Source organism: Balaenoptera musculus, chromosome 8 (genome assembly GCF_009873245.2).
Source record: "Balaenoptera musculus isolate JJ_BM4_2016_0621 chromosome 8, mBalMus1.pri.v3, whole genome shotgun sequence".
NCBI classification, from domain to species: Eukaryota; Metazoa; Chordata; class Mammalia; order Artiodactyla; family Balaenopteridae; genus Balaenoptera; species Balaenoptera musculus.
The window spans coordinates 45,158,759-45,179,683 of record NC_045792.1 but is presented as its reverse complement, the minus strand read 5'-3'; the positions used below and the strand labels follow the sequence as shown (position 1 = coordinate 45,179,683).

At 48.6% G+C, this 20,925-nt stretch overlaps 1 protein-coding gene across 5 annotated transcripts in view; it reads right to left on the bottom strand.

Moving 5' to 3' along the window:
* Window positions 1-20,925, bottom strand: part of ME3 (malic enzyme 3) — a 317,840-nt gene that overhangs the window by 46,834 nt on the left and 250,081 nt on the right. For all 5 annotated transcript variants that reach the window (XM_036862406.1, XM_036862404.1, XM_036862405.1 and 2 more), the window contains 2 exons: window positions 19,950-20,025; window positions 9,430-9,591 (listed from right to left, as the gene is read on the bottom strand). In XM_036862406.1, the coding sequence (XP_036718301.1) occupies window positions 9,430-9,591; window positions 19,950-20,025 (238 nt within the window). The remainder of the gene's footprint in view (window positions 1-9,429; window positions 9,592-19,949; window positions 20,026-20,925) is intronic.

Here is a 20,925-nt window from a genome sequence, read left to right as displayed (position 1 = left end):
TGTAGACTTTGCCAAATGTCTCCCTGGGGGACAAAACAGCCTGTGCTGAGAATCACCCCAGGCAACATCTGGATTGAGGTATTGGGTCTTGTCCAAAGTCACTCACCTAGACTCAAATTAGAAAACATTCCCTCCCTCCCTTCCTTCCGTGAAAGCTTACTGAATACCTAGCATGTGCCTGGCACTGTGTTGGTCCCTGGGGATACAAGGATAGACTGATACAACCAGAACTTTCCATTCAAAAGAGAGGCCCACCTTAACGCCTGCCTGTGTTAGGTGACCCCCCACTCCACCTCCTGCAGCTCTCCTGTCACAGCTTTCACACGCTGTTTGGTCATCCTCTCTGTCTGCCCTGGTCTGATGACCACTCTCGCCTCTTCTGTACCCCTCACACACACCCCTACGCAGAAATCAGCGGGCTCATTTGTGCACGACACATTTACTGACCCTCTACGCCTGCTGCCATCAGGCCTGTCGGGGAATTTGTAGGTAAGGGATGGTCGCTGCCTCTGAGGTGCTCACAGCCTAATGCAGGTGGCTGATGAGTAAGCAAACTCTATTACAGAGTAGAGACATTTCTTCGGCACAAAGCATGGCACCTGGCAGCACAGAGAAGGAGTGGAGTAATTCCCGCCGGGGGACGGGTGGGGATGGTGACATGGAAGAAATGGTCAGGCTTTAAAAGATGGGCAGATGTTGCCAGGTGGGCTGGGCTCTCGAGGCTTAGAAATCAGCACAAAGAAAGGTTGGGGGCTGGAGGTAGAAGGAGGAAGAAGTACCTGGTGACCTGGTGCGTTTAAGAAACAGGAAGTAATTTTATGTTTTCGGGTATTTGGAAATTATCTATTTTTGTGTCCCCGCCGCCACAAATATGAGCTCCTTGGGGTCAAGGTTTTGTGTTATCGTCATCTCCATCTGGACTGCTCCGGCAGGATTCAGAGGCAAGGATGTCATGGGTCCTGCCCTCAAGGGGCTCAGAGTCAAGTCTCACCTCCACCGCTGACAAGCTGTGTGACCTCAGGCAAATTACGTGACCTCTCACAGCCTTCCTCTCATCTGTCAAATGGGGATAAAATACCAGCTGTACAGGGTGATCGTGATGAGGAAATGAAATAATATACGTGAAAGAGCTTGTGAATCATAACATATGCTGTAAAGTAATGGCAGCAGCTTTAACTTTCACAGTGTTTGCTAATGTGTCAGGTACTGCTGAGGGAGGGGAAGCCACAGCAAGGTTAAACAGCTGCCTCTTTCTTGGGCTAGTAAGTGGAGGAATCCGGATTCAAACTCACGGCTGCCAGCTCCAGAGCCCATGGTCTTAACCACGGAGCCAGGCTGCTTAGGTGGCTTATTCTTGTTTAGGACACCATTCTAGCTCCATATTGTCTTGTAGGAGGTGGTAGGGCAAAGGTATAGTGGACAGAAAAGACCATGAAATATCTGCCTTCTCAACCCCTCACCCCCGATCCTGGGTCCACAGAATCTGAGGTGGGTTTAGCGCTTTCTCCAAGGAACCACACGGCTACATCAGAAAGACAGTGAGGTCTAAACTTCTTTTCTCAATCTCTTTGCCTCCTGGGTTATGCATCCTTGAGATTGTTTAGGACCCTGCCCTGGCAGTTGTGTGTGTGTGTGTGTGTGTGTGTGTGTGTGTGTGTGTGTGTGTGTGTGTGACCAAAGGATGAGAGTGGGACATATATGGTGCCTACCCTTCCACAGGCCACTTTCAAAGTGATCATCTAAAAGCCACTTAGAGGCAGCAAACATCCAGCCAAGGGGGATCAAGGAAGTAAATGATGATGTAACAACTAGATGGACAACTAGGCAGCCATTGAAATTGGTGGCTTTTAAGACTATGCAGCCACCTGGACAAATGTGTATGAGATTATTCAAAATGAAAAAAGCAGGATACAAAATTGCACAGATACCACAATTTCAACTGTCTGAAACATACGAACAGCCTGCAAAGGGCATACACATAAATGATAAAAATAGTCTAACTCTTGGCACTTGCAGAAAATATTCACTTTTTAGTTCTTATAGAGGTGAATGGGTCCACGGTAAATTATAATCTGTAATGTTTCCAAATCACAGATTGGTTCAGTAGTGCATTAGGCTGCCAAGAGTGGATTTCTCAGGGCTGCATACACAGTTTCTGGGGCAGGTCCAATTCTCCAGTGGTACTGAAGAATTTTAGGATTTTCCAAAAATTTCTCAGTATATCTGCACTTAAGATGAAAGGTCAACACTAATCAGGTTCTACTGAGATGTAAAGGTGACTATAAGAAGCTTTAAAAAAAAGTCCTGATATTTTATAATATTTATTTTATTTATAATAAAATGTTTTATGTCTGAAATACTTCAAAACTAAGTACTCCAAAAAATTGGGAAGAAAGTTTCTATATGGAGATGACACGAAAATATAGCTTCTTATACTTGTACAGAACTTTCTGGTAATTCACTCCTTATGAATCAAAAGTAGTTTGATCCTTCTGTCTTACATACTCTCATGCCCATTTTACAGATGAGGAAGGTGGAGTTCAAGAGTTTAAATAAATTGCCCAAACTCACACAGCCAGAAAGTATCTAAGCTGAAACTGAGCCTTGCTTTGACTGGGTCTCATGACAGCGCCCTTTCCACCCCATCATTTGACATTGTGGGGACCAGGGAATGTGGGTTCGGCTCCTGACCCTCCCGGTCCTCCTGGAAGAGTCCAGTAGTGGCTGGAAGGTCCAGCTGGTCCTGTAGACCACGTTGGGGAGCAGTGACAGCCTGAATGGGGTCTGGGGAAAGACCGTGTCCACATCTCCAGCCAGCTGGCTTTCCTTTGGCAGGCAGGAAAATGACTTCTCAAAAACAGCAGAGGGTGGAGCTTCCACACTGTCTTGGTACCACATGGAACAAGAAATCCACATTCTGCCCTGTGTCCCACCAAGTGATTGGTTACAAGAATGACTGCCAGCAAGGTGTGGGACTATGAACTGGCCTGGACCCTCCCCTGGCAGCCCTCCTCTATCCTGGACTTTCTCACATAAATGTTAAAAAGAGAAGTTTTCAGAAGGCAGTATTGCCAGATAAAATACAGGACACCCAGTTAAATGTGAATTTCAGATAGGAGATATATATATATATATATATATATATATATATATATATATATATATATATATATTTAGTATAAATATGCCCCAAGTTTTGCATGGAACATACTTACGTTAAAAAATGATTAGCTATTTATCCGAAATTTAAACTTAACTTGCATCCTGTATTTTTCTTTGCTAAATCTGGTAACCCCATCAAGAGAGGCAGAAGGAGTCTTGAAGCTGGGAGGCAGTGTGCCCCAGAGGACAGAGCATTGCCTGGCCCAGTGGCCCTGGTCAGATGCTCTCCTGGAGCACCCTCAGGACAGCGTGGTTTTAGACTCAGAAGGGGCTCTGGGCTTTGGAATCGTACACACCTGGGTTTGAATTCAGGCTCTGTCACTTAACTAGCTCTGCGACTTGGGGTACTTGTCCCTGCTTCATTTTACTTCTCTGTCCAATAGGGATAGTAATGATCTCTATTGCATAATGCAAGCTCTTTGAGGAAAGGGTCCTTATTCATGTGCATCTCCCTAGTGATGTTTTACAGTGCTGGCACATCGCAGGCCATTAAAAAGTGTTTACTGATGTGAGTTGCATTTATTCTAGGACTGGGCTAAGGAGATGCTGAATTAAGAACTAGGAAAGTCTTAGAAATCACTTGGTTTGGCTTCCTCCAAGTGAGTTTTTGAGACCCAGAAAGGTTAAATGAACTGCCTAAGGTCACAAAACGAACTTGGTGGAAGCAACAGGGTGGAAATGACAGCTTCTAGAGCAGGGGTCTTCCCAGGTGGGATCAGCTTCCCCACCTCTGAGCCTGCTGCTTCCCCACCTCTGAGCCTGGTGCTTCCCCTCTGCTAGGCAGTTGCCAAGTTCCCGTTGGCACTAAGTAAGCCTTCAGGTTAAGGCTCTATCCAAAGCAGATGAACCAGAGTTTCCTCCTCTGCTATGTGAGTTGAATATACCCTCCATGGCTGTGTGCCTGGCTCTTTCTAAGGTGAAAAATCTTGCAGACTAAACGTCATGGAAAGCAAAATGGCTGGTTCGTCTTCACTTGCCATATCATTGAGCACTGGGTATAAGCTGGAAGAGAGACGAACCTCTTGGTCTGGAAAAATATTTATCTTGCAAAGCAACGGGCACATGAAGATGTTACTCAGAGAGTATCTGGGGGTCTGGGGAGGTCATGGGATTGGGTTCACAGTGTGGACACGGTGCACTTTCCCCCTCTGGGTGACAGTTATGCCCACCATGTATTTCTCTGGATGCTCAGTTAAGCCCAAGGGTAAGCTACAAAGATCCTAGGAAGGGCCCCTTCACTGGTCACATGTGCACAGAGAGCCTGCGCCTGATGGTACCACGGGTGAATGCTGACTATTTATGAGCTGCAATAAAGACAATCTTGCCAGGTGGAAGGAATCCTTCCATACCCAGCTCTGTGGGCGATCCCACGCTGCCTCAGCAACCAGTAACACCCAAGGCACAGTCTACCAGGCTCTGTTGATAATCTGTCCCCTCCATCCCCCTCTTTAGTCATTTTCACAGAGACTTTCGCAGCATCTCCTTGAGAGGAAAATTCCACTGAGGATCAAGACTTCCGCAGGAGAAGCCAAGCCCTGGGTTGTCCCACAGAACCTTTAGCACAGAGTGGGACAAGCACTGGGCTTGGACTCAAACCTGGGGGGAAGCCATTTCTGCCCTGGGGCCCCTTTTCCCATGTGAAACGAGGGGGTTGAGTGACAAGTATTTATATGTAGTATCTGGTAAGTATGACATCTAATGTGAACAGTCTGTGACTCTGCTGTGTGTGTATGCAACAAGATGTACAAACCAATCCACACACAGACACAAGGGAGGGAGGGCCGGAGCAGGTGCCCTGTCTAACTGGGCGGGGCTCCCTCCCCCTGGCCCTTTGGAACTTCATCACGGGATGTCCCTCCTTCATGGGATCACGTCTCACATATTTATTTTTCCAAACCTCCTGGCATCGGCAGGTAAAAGTGACTCAGAGTTTCAGGGCTGTAGATAGCAGATGTTTTCCTTCAACAGGAAACCTGGAGGGGTGTTTTCTTTGACTCTGATTAAAGCTCCTTTTGCCTCAGGAGTTTTTTATAGAGACATACACACAGATGGTCTAGTTGTTCTGAAACCAAAGCCTTCACAGCAGCACCCTCCCTGCACTGCCACGAGAGACGGAAGCTGCGAGGCGGAGCTTCCCTCTCCTGTTGCTGTGGCTTGCTCTGGGTGAGAGACGTGCCCCCAGACTGCTAGGGGAAAAATCTTGCAAACTGATTATTTTTAAAAAAAGAACTCTAGTGTGGGAGATCACATAGTCAATGCATTTGAAAAGAGAGAAATCATTGTCTTCCGTCTTCCCAGTGTTGGCCTCTTTGTAACTTTCTTGAAGAAGGTCTGGCGGGAGTTCACCTTTCTTTGCGGGGAAGGGCTGTGAAAATGGCATCGGTGTGCCCTAGTTTGATTCTGAGTGTCCATGGAACACAGACTGTGTGAAACACCTACTTTCTCAGTCTTCATTACCCAGCCTGTGACACAAATACTTGACATCTTGGAGCCGTGTGCCACAGTAGACAAGGCCACTCTGGTGCCAGAGAGACCTGGGTTCAAATCTCAGCTCCAAAACTTAGAGCTGTGTCACCTGAAGTAAGTAGTTAATGTGTGTCAATCTCAGTTCCCTCATCTTAAAAAGGGGAGAACAGTATCTCATACAGTTGGTGTGAGAACGAAATGAGATTGAGGCACTTCCCCGGCGGTCCAGTGGTAATGAATCCATCTTCCAATGCAGGGGAGGCGGGTACGATCCCTGGTCGGGCAACTAAGCCCACGTGCCACAACTAGAGGGAGAAAACACGCACGCCACAACTGGAGAGAAGCCTGAGCGCCGCAACAAAGAGCCCACGCGCCTCAACAATAAAGATCCCGCCTGCCTTAACGAAGATCCTGCGTGCCCCAACTAAGACCCGACGCAGCTAAAAAAATTAATTAAATAAATAAATAAAATAAATAAATATAAAAAGAAAAAGAGAGAGAATGAAATGAGATTGAAATATACAAGGGCCCAGAACTATGCCTGGCCATTGCAGGTGCTGGCATAGGTCTTACTGGACGTGGTGAGAACTGCTTTCTCTCGCGTCTGTGGTGTTGCATGGCAGGTCAGGCTGTGCCCTGTCCCCTCAGCTGGGGAATCCTCTGGTCCTTCCACAACTCTCTCCCTTCCACACCCAGGAGGGAGAGCTGAGGCAGAGGCCGAAAGCCCCAGGGGGGGGGGGAGAAGCAGAAACTTTGAGGAGACGTAACACATGAGCCATTAAAATGATCAATTAGGTGACAGTGTTGAAACACTGACAACTAAAAGATTCCACCCACGCCTGGCTCTCATTTATCTCCCTCAGCCTAGCAGAATGCCTGACACCTACTAAACACTTCATAAACTTTAAAAAAAAAAGTAAAGAGAAAGTGCCCACAAAATAATCTTCATTGAAGAAATCAGAACAAAATTAGGGGCACAGTATGATTAATTAGGTAATACTGTAACTACATCTATGTATACCCACAGAGAAACATCGGACAGGAGCACAAACGTAGCATAGTGGGAGAAATGCCATTTCCTTCTCCTCTTAAAATTTTGAATAATGTTTTAAAGTTACTTTAGTAATAAAAATTCTAAAAGTCAAGACATAATCTTTACTCATAAAGCACCAAAAACCCAGGCAGGCAGTGTGGTATGGTGTGGGGAGAGGAACACTCATGTGCATTAGGACCCCACTCTTGCCACTTATAGCAGATCTTCTTGGGCCAATTAATCTCTCTGGGCCTCAGTTTCCTCGGCTGTAAAAAGAGGGTAATAACTGAGCTCCACTCACAGGGTTATTGTCAGGCTTAAACAGGGTGGTCTGTGAAAAGGGCCTGGCCCTGATTACTCATAGTTTCTCACCATCTTTTCTGGTGGGTTTGCTACAACTTGGCACTAACTCTAAACTTTAGCACATCATTGCTGAGTGCTGGACCTTCAGTGATAAAGGATCTAAGGCATCTGCTAGAGGCAACCAACACCCTTCCAAGGGATGGAGTGGCCTCAGAATCAGTCTCAAGCCGTTCCACTTCTTGCCTAGAGCCAGCTTTTTGGAGAGAGAGAGAGAGAGAGACGGTCTCAAACAAATCCAGTTGGAACACGGCAGGAGGTGATGGATGGGAACAGTAACTAACACAAAGTTTGCTATACTCATCCACGTTTGTGCGGTTCCACACATGTCCTTTGTGGCTGAGGGACAATTTCAGCAAAACCCAGGCGTGTGGCTGGGGAGGGGAACCACAGTGCAGAGCAGACCTTGAAGATGGGTCTTGATGAGCAGCTATAAGGCTGTGCCACCATGCAGCCTCCCTTCTCCTAGGCTGGCGGGGAGCATATGGAGGAGAGATTTAGCGGTGGGAGAACACCTAGTAACTTTCTGGTCCAGGCCCTAATTGTACCAGAAGGGGATGGTATCTAGACAGGTACAGGGACTCACCCAGCTGTCAGGGGTACCGGGACCAGGGTCCCTGCTTCCCCGGCCAGCACTTCTCATGCTCCCCTTGTCCTCCCTCATCCCCCTCCCACCCCCGTGAGTTCTCAGCTCTGAAGCCAGGTCTGTCTGCTGCTCCTTCATTTGACCGTATCTGTGGATGAAGCCTGAATAAGCATCACTTCTCATTAGAGGCTACAGTGCTTGTTCTTGTTTAGAAATGAGGATGTTGTGTGGCATCCAGGGAGGAAGGAGGCCATGCAGAGTCACAACAAGTTTTCTAGAGAAAGATCAACTCAGAATGCAAATAAGTATAAGCTTTTTGACAATATGAATCGAGAATCTAAAAAATGACCATTCCCTTTGCTTCGATATTTCCTTTTCTAGGAATTTATCCTTGGGAAATCATCAGAGATGGAAAGACTGATCTGCAAAAACAGGTATCAGAGCACAATTATATTTGCAAGAAGACCAGAAACAACCTAAATGTCCAAGAGTGGAGGGTTTCTTACGTGAATTGTGATACGCCAGGCAGCTATGAAAATGACATTGTGGAATAATGGCTAGTGACCTGGGAGAAAACTCATGACATACATTACACTTTAAAAAGCAGGATACAGGGCTTCCCTGGTGGCGCAGTGGTTGAGAATCTGCCTGCCAATGCAGGGGACACGGGTTCAAGCCCTGGTCTGGGAAGATCCCACATGCCGCGGAGCAACTGGGCCCGTGAGCCACAATTACTGAGCCTGCGCGTCTGGAGCCTGTGCTCCGCAACAAGAGAGGCCGCGATAGTGAGAGGCCCGCGCACCGCGATGAAGAGTGGCTCCCGCTTGCCACAACTAGAGAAAGCCCTCGCACAGAAACGAAGACCCAACACAGCCATAAATAAATAAATAAATAAAATTTAAAAAAAAAAAAAAGCAGGATACAAAACTGTGTATGCAATATAAACTTAATTTCGTTTTTATAAACGTTTCAGAGGGATAAGGCTGGAAAGAAATATCCCAAATTGTAAACAATGATTATTACTGGCTGTGTGACTAATATTTTATTTTTAATACTTCTCTGGAGTTTTCTCAATGAACATGAGAAAACGTTTTTCTCAGATGGACATGCACTGATTTTAAACCCAGAGATAAATATCATCAAGAAGAAATTCTTTTATGTTCATGATACAGAGACACAGAGCTGAGAACTGCAGACATGCACAAACACCGTGACCCAGCGTGGTGGTACCCAGGGCAGACAAACTCTTGGCTGGGGTTTGAGCTCCTTAAATCCTAAACCTCCTGGAAGCCTGCAGGTGGCCCTCAGCCACAGCTCGGGTCAGTTTCTCTCCCTGGGCTTGCAGGATGCTCATCTGCCTGATCCAGACATTTCAGCCCTTGGTCCTGGTGCTTTGAGTTTTAATCCTTTTACAGGGGTAGCTGGCCTCTAAAATGCTGAAAAAACACAGCCTAGCAGCCACTCTCGCCTCAGCGGCTTTCTTCACTAATGGATCAGAGAGGGGCCATGAGGGCAATGGAAGCTGCCTAGGGACACGGGACAAGGAAGCACAGAAAGCCCGCGCAGGGGGTACCTTGGCAGGAGGTAGGGGGGCAAGAAGACCCAGCAGTGGCTGGGGGAAGAGGATGGGACTGGGAGAGTGGGGTGGGCAACCAGGGAGGAGAGAGGTCCTGGCGTCACAGCCATGTAGGGGAGGTGTCCTGGCAGCGGGGACCCCAGAATGAAATGGCCTGATGCTTTGTAAACAGAACCACCACGCAGAGGTGCGCCCCACGCCATCCCAGCTGCCACCCTCTGGCTCCCGGCCCAGGCAGCGCATTACCTCGTTGTTGGTGCCCACGTCCAGCAGGACAGGGAGGCACTGCTGCGGGTTGACGCCTCCGCACGCCGTGTACAGGGCCAGCTTGCCCACGGGGATGCCCATGCCGTAGCAGCCCAGGTCTCCCAGGCCCAGGATGCGCTCCCCATCAGTCACCACCACAGCCTGAAAGACAAAGCAGGACGCCATCAATCCGGGACAGCACCTCCTGTGACGAAGTGCTCGTTTGTACAGCATGGCAGGCCTGCCGACTGGACGCCCACCGCCTCTGCTGTGGGATGAAAACAGCTTCTCTGGGATACAGCCAAAGGATTCTTTCAACTGTAGGTGGCGGGTCCTTCCCCCGTCCCCTCCCCTTTCTGGCAGGGCTGGAGAGAAACCCCACCGAGGTGAGATGATGGAAGGACACCGGCCTGCATTCCGAGGTTCTGTTCCTGCAGGAACAGCTGGAGGGAACCCACACTGAGTCATTCTCCCTCAAAGAAATTAAGCAGACTCTCTCAGCTTGAGATCTGGGGTTGGGGACAGGGAGGGAAGGCAGAATGAAAGGAGATAATAAAACAAGTGTTTATGCTGCTACTACAGCCCCAGGGTTTAGAGACCCATATACGTGCTCTCCGCCCTGTTCCGGGGTATAATAAATCCAATCTGCAAAAAACAGAGCTCCTTGTGACATCTGCTAGGGCCACTATTCCACGTGAAACCAGGAGGGTTCTCAAGCTGTATTGGGATTATCTTTGTGTTTTGGCAAAAAATCACCGAAGGCATAGTAGGTACTAGACATAGTACTAGTTCCAGGCTTACCTACTGTGAATTAACAGATGCTGATGGAGCTGAGAGTGGTGACAGAAATAATCATATGATAATGATGGCTATTCATTCATTCAATACATCTTTATGAAACACCTACTTTGTAAAAGACAGTGTGCCAAATCCTGGGGGACGGAGGTTCAGTTTGCTCATCTATAAAAACAAGAATGCGTGGACCCAGCCCTCTAAAGGACTAATGGGCAAAAGAGAGATGGAACATGTATAGTTATACTGACTCTGGCGGGAAAGTGTGAGGGCAGCGGAACAGCTCAAGGGCAGCAGAGATTGAGAAAAGGGAGAGGTACTTCCTGTAGGATAACCCTTCTTAGATGAGGGGACACACATGCCACACCTTGGACAGGTGGAGATTATCCATTAGGGGTGCAGCTGGGGAGAAAGGTATTTGATGCAAAAGGAAATTAAGGGGGCTTCCCTGGTGGCACAGTGGTTGAGAATCTGCCTGCCAATGCAGGGGACACGGGTTCGAGCCCTGGTCTGGGAAGATCCCACATGCCGCGGAGCAAGTAGGCCCATGAGCCACAATTACTGAGCCTGCGCGTCTGGAGCCTGTGCTCCGCAACAAGAGAGGCCGCGATAGTGAGAGGCCCGCGCACCGCGATGAAGAGTGGCCCCCACTTGCCACAACTAGAGAAAGCCCTCGCACAGAAACGAAGACCCAACACAGCCATAAATAAGTAAATAAATAAATTTTAAAATGGTCCACATCAAAAAAATCTTTAAAAAAAGGAAATTAAGTTTCAGGGTAGAAGTGGGGGGAATGTAGGCTGTGTGTGTGGGTTCAGGTCCCACGAAAGGAGCGAATGGAAAGTCAAACTGCGAGGGGCCCTGAATGTCAGGCCAAGAAGAACCCACCAGGGTGATAGTGAAGTTGTTTATAGGTCACCCCAACTGGCTCTGCAGCACTGGTTCCCTCCATCTCTAAATGAGTGGAGTTTATGGGGCCACCCAGCCCTCCACTGGAACCAGCTTTGGGTCAGGACTTAGGACCAGCTCTGAGCTGTGGATGTCCTGGTTGGCCCCAAGCGTGGTGCCATGAGCACCGTAGAGGTCAGTTTACTCCACGCAGGTACAGTGGTGGGCACCAGGGATAAAGAGACAAAGACCCACTCCTACTGGGGAGGGTTTATGATCCAGCACCCACAGGCTCCGTGGAATCTTCTCTCTCCCAGGGTGAGAGCACACAGGGCTGTGCTGCCTTTTGGTAGAAACAGGTGTAGAGTCTCGTAAAACCACACCTCACTGCTGGAAAGGGGGCTCTGGAGAGAGCAGCGGACCCATGAAGGTCGTGCTGTCCCCCTTAGCTTGGTCTCCTGCCTCTAGGGTGAGTGTCCCCGTCCTGCATCTCACTTGCTCCTCCCCCGCCCTGGCAGGGAGGCCCGTCTGGGATAGTTATCTGTGTTTCACAGGTGAACAAACTGAAGCTCCTGGACCTTCACATTCTGTACATATTTGTTAAGTATCAGCCAACCGCCAGGCACTGCGCTGGATGTTTCCACATCAGTTATCTTAGAAATATTAGATGACTTACCAAGGGCACCTTGCTTGTGTATGTGGCAAGTCGAGATTCTAATCAGGCTTCGGGTACCTGGTTCAGGGCTCCTTCTACAACCCCGCTGGGCTGGGAAAAAGCACCTGTGCTCTTGGCAAAGTCCTGTCCTGTCTTGGTGCCACCCTCTCTGCAGCCTCTGACCCCCTGCTGGCAGCTCTCCCCAGTGGAGCCTGTGCTTTCATGCTGCCCCTCAGTGCCCAAACTCTGGGCATTTCTCTACCATCTCTCCTAATCAAAGCCTCCTTATTCTGGTTCCCATTCTCTTAGATTTCTCTCTGCTGAGGGGCAGTGAGTGACACGGAGTTCAACAGAAGAAATCAGCTACGACTCCAGGGTGTTCTCCTTATAACTCTGGGGCATTTCAAGATGGTAGCAGGGGGACTTCCCTGGCAGTTTGGTGGTTAAAACTCCACGCTCCCAATGCAGGGGGCATGGGTTCGATCCCTGGTTGGGGAACTAAGATCCCGCATGCCGCGCAGTGTGGCCAAAAAAAAAAAAAAAGAAAGATGGTAGCGGGGCTCTGCAGGGCCACCCTCCCAGCCTGGGGATGTCCAAAGGTGCTTGACTACATGCCTGACTCCTCCGAGGGAACGTCTCACCTCCACCTGTCATCCACTCTCCATCCTGTAGTGCTAATGGCTGGATTACTGCAACAGCTTCACAACCAGGCTCAAAGGCCTTTAGTGACTTCTAACTGTCCATAAAATAGAGTCCAAAAGGCTTATCTCTTTAATGACAGGAACCCAACATACCTTCTGAAACTCTACACACAATTGCCCCCTCTAGCAGAACTGGCCTCACTCCCATCAGACACACTCCGAATTCACCAATAATCTCTAGCCTTTCAGCCTCTATACTCCTGTCTCTTCCTGCTCTTTCTCCAGCAGTGCAAATCCTGCCCGTTACAACCCAGTGTGATTTCTCCTGGCACTTGCTGTATCTACCACGCACCTGGCCTGCTCAACCTTCCTGTCTGCCTGCCTGCCTTCTGCAAACATTTATTAAGTACCTACTGCTTGCCAAGCCCTGCATAGGTGCGATTTAAAAATCTGATGGTGATAGCATTTGGGTTCTCATTTAACATTTTAAAAAATGTACATTTAATCTCACCAAACAGCCTAAAGGTTAATGGCAGGGGTTTTGGCTTCTGATAACCAGTATTTGGATCTAGGTTCCTTGATAACCCACCAATATGTAATCTTGGGTCATCAGATAACTTTTCTGAGTTTTAATTTTCCATAAAATGGGAACAATAATAATGTCCAACTCGTCAGCTTGTTGTAAAGATGAAATGAAATAATAAGTGTCTCATTTTAACCAGGTGCCTTGTGCCTTGTAAGTGATTGGCAAATGGTCACTGCTTGTATGATTATATTGTTGGTTATTATTTGGGGCAAAGATTACATAGTAGAATTTTTAATTGTTTCATCTCTCTTTAGTTCAGCCTCACCATAGAAAGGCCATGCAACAATTATATCTGTTAAATGAGTGAGTGAAAAGGAAACCAAGGGGAGACCTTGGCAGCTTTTAAGAAAGTCCGGCCATGAGAAACTCAACAGCATTCTAACCTTGACATTGTCATTCATTCCAATGGCAAATACTGTCATCTCTAAGCAAATACTTACAGCTCACCATCTGCCAGAGATTGCCACTTGGATGTCCAATAGTCCTCTCCAATCCTCCAAGTCCTTTACCAAATGAATCTGCTTTTCCCTTTTTCTCCTTTTCAACTTTCCACTTCTGCTCTCCTCCCTCACTCTGTTATCTCCTATCTCCCAGGCTCAAAACTGTCCAATCTGCTTTGAGTTCTTCTCTCTGTCATCAGTCAACCACAGTCAATTGGTCACCAAGTTCTACTGATTTGACCTGCTTCAATTTTTCTCACCTGTTTCATGATCTTCATCCCTAATGCTAACCTTAGACCAGCCCATCCGCATCTCACTTGACCACTTTAGTGGTCCCCTGATTGGTCTTTCTATTCTTGGATTCTCCCTACTCCATTTCATTTTTCCAAAGCACACCCAGATTTGTCACGTTCTTGCTCCCAAACCTCCAATGGCTCCTGATGCCTATAAAATAAAGCTCAAACATCCTCAGCTGGCATTTGAGGCCTTCCGTGGTCTACGCCCAATCTGCTCTTTGAATTTCCCCTTTATCCACTCCATGCTGCATCCAAACTAAAATGCTGTTAATCTTTATAAAGTGTGTGTTTTCTTGACTACACGCCATTTTACACCTCAATCCGTATATCTCCTTGATCCAAACCCTACCATCCTTGCATGTTTCAAGGAACAGTTCAAAAGGCACTTCCGTCCATGAAGCTTCCCTTCTGGAAGTTATCACTCCCAACTCTGCATTCCTATAGCATTTTCCTCTCCCACAGCACCTATCCCTTTCTTCCTTGTATTATAGTTATATATATTTCCTTGTCTTTCATAGCAACTCTTTAAGGGCAAGTAAAGGGTCCTGTCCTCTTTGATTCTTTAGCACTTAGCTTGGGGCCTGCAATGTGATATGAACTCAGTAACCGACGGACAATGTCATAGATCCAACACAGAGAGCAAAGGCTCTTCTCCATGGGACTGAATTCAGAACTGGAGTAGATGAACAAGTTCAGAGAGAAGATGCTGCATCCTGTTTTTCGTGACGTCAGTGGAGCTAGAGCTGTGGGTCACTGGAGAAGTCGGGGTCAAAAGACTGAGGGCAAACTTGAGCAGCATCCTGGGGTTTTAGAGCCCAGCAATAGTTACCAGTGGACTGGATCACAGTTTCCTTGTTAGGATGGCTTTTACAACTCATAACCCCTCTGTAGTATTTCAGATGGTGAGGAGGAGATTCAGACGACTGAGGGATGGTGCGGCCCATTCTTTCTCTGTCTGCCTAGCTTCTGACTTACCGCCACCTCCCTCAGCCTAGGTGGACCCAATGGGGCTGACCCAGGACTGATCGGAGGATCATGCCTCCTTGCTTGCTCTGGCTCTGGTTTCCCTGGACTTGGAGTTTTGGGCATGGGCTGCCCATAGCACTGTGTGTGACGCCCTCTCCTTCCTCCTGCTGTTCATTCCTTCCCGCTTATCCTTCCCTTTCCTCCTCCTCTTCCTCCTTTTTTCTCTCTCTCCACAACATAAATAATGCACAGTCCGTGGTCTCAAATCTTGGTTCCATCCCTCATGAGCAAAGCTGAGCTAACCTCTCAGCTTCCTTGTCTATAAGATGGGGAGGATAACAACCCCTGCCTCTTGGAGGGTCACTGGGAGAAGTCAGTGAGTTAGTCTGTGTAGAGCACTTAGCAGAATGCTGGTGAGGTGGATAGGGTGCTGTGCCGCCCAGATTCCCCTTTTAGGAATGAAGGGGTTATTCCCCCCAGTGGTACCCTCAGCTATGAGCCTATTCTGGGATTTTCCTCGACTGAAGAGAGCCACCTTGACCCCGTTCCCAGGGCAGCAGCCCACAACCAATGAATGATGGATGCAGGGGTAGGTACCAAGGCCCAGATCCCTTGGCCCAACTCAGGATGACTCTGAAGGACCATCCCTGCTCATGAGCCTCCTCGTGCACTCAGCTGGGTCTTCCGGGGGCTCCCACTTAGCCCAACCTCTCTCCCTCTTCCCTGTCCTGCTTCCTTTCCGTCTAGAGGTGTTGATCCCAAGAGCACTCCCTAATATGCCAATCTCCATCTCAGAGAATGTCTCCCAGGAAATCCAACTGCTGACGCCGAGTGGGGTTTAACCCATGGTGGGCGTGCGCATGACAGCCAGGCACTCAGCACTAACGTCTGGTCCAAGTTTAAAGGCCCAAGTGGCTGGTGCCCAGAGGCAGGGGATGTTCCTTTGGCTCCAGTACTCGGCCACCTCCCAGCACCTCCTCCCCAGAGCTGCTGGGACTGGGATGAAGGAGAGATTGAGGACCTTGGGAAAGCTCTTGGGGAGGAGGGCTTTTCTGAGCTGGGCATTCCTCCTGGCTCCGGGAAATGGCCTCTGTGGGAAAGAGTCAGAAAAGCAGTTCTCACTCCCCTTTGTGATTTATGCAGTTCTCACTCCCCTTTGTGATTTATGCTGGAAAGCTCTGGGTGGGCCAGGCTGGCCCGTCCTCCCTGAGCAAGAGGGGCCCACAAAACTTCATGGTCCCCAAGACCTGAGCTTTGGCCTCACTTCCCTCACAGCCTACTCCTATTACATCTCAGTTTGCAGTTCCGCTTTCTGGCTGGGAAGCCACAGAAACTCAGCTTTTATCTTCTGAGCTGTTTCAGAAGCTTCTCTGAACCAACCCTCCCCTCCAGCCAACAACATCAGGGTCCAGAGGTACCTGTGCCTTGAAAAGCTCTGCCTGCCTGCGCTACTCAGAGGCTGGGGAAGCAATGGCTCAGCAGCAGGGCTCTGGGTGACATCATCTCTTACTTGTGGATGACTGCGGGTACCACTTAACACCAGCTTGCTCATCTGAGAAAAGTCACGCCCCTACCCTACCCCTCCTCCAAGACCCACCTGGGGGGTTTCAGAAGCACTCCTTACTCCACTCTGATCACAGTGTGAAAATCAAATGAAACACTGAAGGGGAGTCTCCGTTAGCACCAAAGTACCATGAAAGGGATAACGAGCAGAGATTCCCTACTTAGGGAAGGAGTTCTCCATCTCCTCTTTTAAAGGTAACTGGAGAAAACACACCAATAGACAAGAAAAACTGTGGCTTAGAACATTCTGAACCTTTGAAAGGGCAGCCCTGGAGTGACAGGGAAGGACTGTCCAGAAAAAGGCCGGTGATGGGGCAGGGTAGGGACTAGGGGTAACCTGATCAGTCCTATTTGACTTGTACACATGCCAAACTATGGGCCCAATATTCAGAGCTCCTGGTTTTTCTAGAGAAGTCAGAAATCCAGGGTTTTAAAAAAATTTTTTTTTCAAATGAAGTCTCTTAATTTTATAGAGAGAAAGTCTTTTTTAAAAAAATTTATTTATTTTTATGGCTGTGTTGGGTCTTCGTTTCTGTGCGAGGGCTTTCTCTAGTTGCGGCAAGTGGGGGCCACTCTTCATCGCGGTGTGCGGGCCTCTCACTGTCGCGGCCTCTCTTGTTGCGGAGCACAGGCTCCAGACGCGCAGGCTCAGTAATTGTGGCTCATGGGCCTAGTTGCTCCGTGGCATGTGGGATCTTCCCAGACCAGGGCTCGAACCCGTGTCCCCTGCATTGGCAGGCAGATTCTCAACCACTGCGCCACCAGGGAAGCCCCAGAAGTCTCTTAATTTTAAAATGTTGGCCACGAATTCAAAATTTTCAAAAGTCACTTTAAATCAAACATCTCTAGGGACCAAATCGACTGGCTGCCCTTTTGTGGTCTGTGGTTCCCTGGTAAGGGGACCCCCTCCTCGGCCACCCTTAGGCGTCTGCAGTCTCTTCCCTGCACTGCTGTGTGTGCTACAGCCGCCTTGTCCACCTCCAGCAATGACAGTGTCCATTCAAGTGCCCTTCAGTGTTGTACAGACTTTATCATAGTTAATCCTCACAATTTCCTGTTGTGAGATCAGAGAGGTTATCCGCACACACAGCAGGTAAATGGAAGATTCAAGACCAGAACTCAGGTCTGCCTGGTTGCAAAGCCAGAGCTGATTCTTCTACATAGTTAGTTTCTGAGACTGACCTCTGGGCTCCTCCAAAGTGAAACAGGAGTATAGGGTGGAGGGGGAGAGGTGGCCCCAGGCATTCAGCCATCCCCTCTGGGGTACTGCAGGGTGAGGGGCCAACAAGTCACCCTGTTTGCTCCTCATCCTCGGGCTCCTGTCTTCGGCAGCACAGACAGTCTACTGTAATTGTTTCCAGGTCAGTCTCTCTAACTAGCCTGCAAGCTCCTTGAGGTTGGCCTGTGCACCTTCTTTATCCCTGAACCCCCAGGGAACTCTTACAGAACAGATGTTACTAAATGGCTGTTGAATGCAACTGAATTAGGTGCACTGGCCCAGATATCTACTCGTGTAACTTATGCTTTTCCTAGAGGCTCTGGATGCTTCTCCTTGTTTGAGGCCTGCCGAGTTCCACCTCTCCCAGGGTGACCCCATAGCCCTCATCTCTCTTTCTCTAAAATCACCACAAGTGCATCTCCATCTCTCTGGAGACACTTAGAAGGTTCTCAGAATATGTTGGTTGAAGTCCATGGATACTTAGCAGCTGATGTTCTATTTTGAATTCATATCTTGATTTCCCAGTCAGAGTGAAGCAATTTGGGGTCAGGGTCTGTGTTTTCCTCATTCTACACTCCTCAAAGCAGAGCCCTGGGTGCAGTTTTGTAAAGTTACACCCTGACAAGAGAAGGGATGGGGACCTGAAATCCAGCCCATGAGCCCCTCACCAAGGCCCTGTGCCAGCCTGGAGGAAGCAGCGCTTTTCTCTTACTGGTTAAAAGGGGGTGTCTTTTCATCTTATTTTTTAATTCCTCATAGCTTGCACAGAGGCACCATAGATGTTAGCGCAGACCCCATCTCCCTGCTCCTGGCACAGGGCCTGGTACCTGGAAGATGTTCATCGTGTCCATCTACTGAGTTCATTCAACTCAGCAAGCATCTACTGAGTGCCTACTGTGGACAAGTTTCACCACGGCTGAACCGTCCAGGAAGGAGGAAAGATTAGTCTGTAGGACCTCAGAGCATGTCCACACAGGGAAGGCTGGAGTTAACTTCCCATCGAGTGAGCTGGTTTCCCTTAATGTGCTCAAGATTTTATTATAGATTCATCCTAAACACACCTTGGAAACTTGCTTCTTCTGGGACTGGGACCAAAACTTGCAGGGCCAAGGCCTGCATGTAACCAGAGTCTAAGCAGACAGGCAGGAAAGAAGAGCACAGGGCACATCACACCCAGACAGACACGTACGAATTGAGCTCTTCACCGAGGCCAGGACTGGAGTCCAAGGGCCTCAGCTGTGGCTCAGGCCTGGCTCCTGAGAGCCAAGGTCTTGCCCTACTGGCTCTGGTTCTGAATGTCGCCACACCCCCAAGAGGGCCAGAAGTGGGTGGGACACAAGGAGAGGTAGGTAAAGAGAAGCTGTACTCAGTGCCTGGTGGAGGGAGGTGGCCCAGGGAACGGGCAGGGACGGAGGGAGGGAGGGCCTGAGAGCAAACAACTCTCAGCCTTCCAGCATTGCCCCGAGAGGTACATATACTGGGCTTGGTCAGGTCCAACCCCTCCCCTGCTCGAGTGCCAGAGATGCCCTCACAAGCAGCCAGCAGATGTTCTGTAATTTTGCTTCACCCATTTGTTTGCAGAAGTGACAATGATCTTAGAATCCAGGGTCCCTGAAACTCTTCCATAGAAGTCCCCATGACAGGAGGAGATCTGGGGACACAGCCAGAGGCTAACATGTTTCTACAAAGCTTCACCAATTTTGCATTCTATATTATATCCTGTTTGTTACATATAAAAAAGTTTCCTTAAAGGTTTCAAGTAAAATTGATGCTCCAGGAAACAGTGCCAGGTTCATTTTGTCACTCTGCATATGCGTCCCTTCCCCCCCGCCCAACACATACACTGCGGTGTACAGCCAGGTGTGAAGACATCGCTCATCATAAAACTTTTCTCTTGGTGCAGAATGGCCCTGCCCTCCATCCTAGTCCCTCCAACGCCTGACCGTCCAAACTCTACCCCTCAATTCAAGGCCTTGCTCCAAAGTCACCTCTTCCACTAAGTCTTCCCAGATCCCCTTCAGGTTAGAAGTAATCTCGGCCTCCTTGAATACCCCCAGCTCTTCAGTGCCTTGTTTATCTCTGATCAGCTTCCATCTGTTAATCTTTGGTGGCTCTGTCTTATTTTCCTCATGAAAAGTCAGCCACTTGAGAAGAGGGTCTATGTTGGATTTTTCCCTGAATCCACCATGGAAACTGGCAGTGTATATTCAGCGGGTACTCAATACATGCACTACTACTACTATTAATAATAATAATAATAGACATTTTCACACGGATGCTTGGTTAATGCAAGCCTTTACTCCGTGGTGCGTTTGTGCTTGGCTGTAACTGGTCTATGGTCTGGGCCTGAGGAAGGGATGCAGTGTCTTGCCTTCAGTGTTGTAATGGCCCATTTCATAGCTGAGAATGACTCTAGCCCAGGCTGAAAGGATTCATCCAACAATAGAGCAATAGCAAAGAAAACAGGGCCATACCTTAATATTATCTTCTGGCCAAGAGTTCAGCATTGTTGCAAGATGGCCCTTGTCATGAATGGTGATAAACAGCCCACTGGGAAAAGAAAAACACATACACACAGAGAAACCGGTCAGACTAGGAACAGAGCAAAGACCACAAGTACTGTGTATCGTTGCATCAGTTCATTTTAACCATAGACCTGGGCAAAAGGGGTCCCTGCCCAAAGCCCCAGCAATGTAGAGAGCCCTGCTCTGGTTTTCCTCCAACTCTTCCCCTCCAGAGGGCAAAGAGGTCCATGGGGCCGAGGGATGTACCCACCTGGAGCCTGTGTTCACAGAGCCTGTACCTTCCTTCCTCTCTCTAGATCAGGCACACAGGACCCCAGAATTCTCTGATTGAGTGGTCTCAAGGCTGCTTTTAGGGACTCTATGAGCCTTTTCTCTGGGTCCCTCCTTCCAAGTACAGACTACACTGCAGTGGGTGGATCCCTAAGCCTGGGGCTATGACTGGTACTTGGCCGTGTGGGTTGTGATGTCCAGACACACGTACACATGGCCTCTTGCAGTGGGGGATGGAGCTGGGGATAGGAAGAGGGGTGGGCTGCCAGCCTTGAGCCAGTTTTAGAGTCTGAGAATTCTAAATTCAAACTTGGCCTTCCAGACCATCATGAAGGTATATATGTAAGGGTAGGAGGATGAGACATATTTTACTCAACAGTTTATAAGCCTGACTTAGAACTTTTAAGGTTTAGACCTAAGTCTGTGGATCTGAATCTTCTGTCCTGGGATCAGTGGTGAGAGGATATGTACCTGGGGAGGGGAGGTGGGGAATGGTGCAGAGGATGGCAAGTAGTTTGTACCACTTCCTTCTTTTCCTTTTTTCGTCCAACGCACCCAAGAGAGAGACTCCTTTGACATGTGAAGTGCCCAGGGCCAAATACTCGGTCTGTTTTTGCCAGTGTGAGTAGGTTGGGGAGGTGTGGGAGAACAGTTC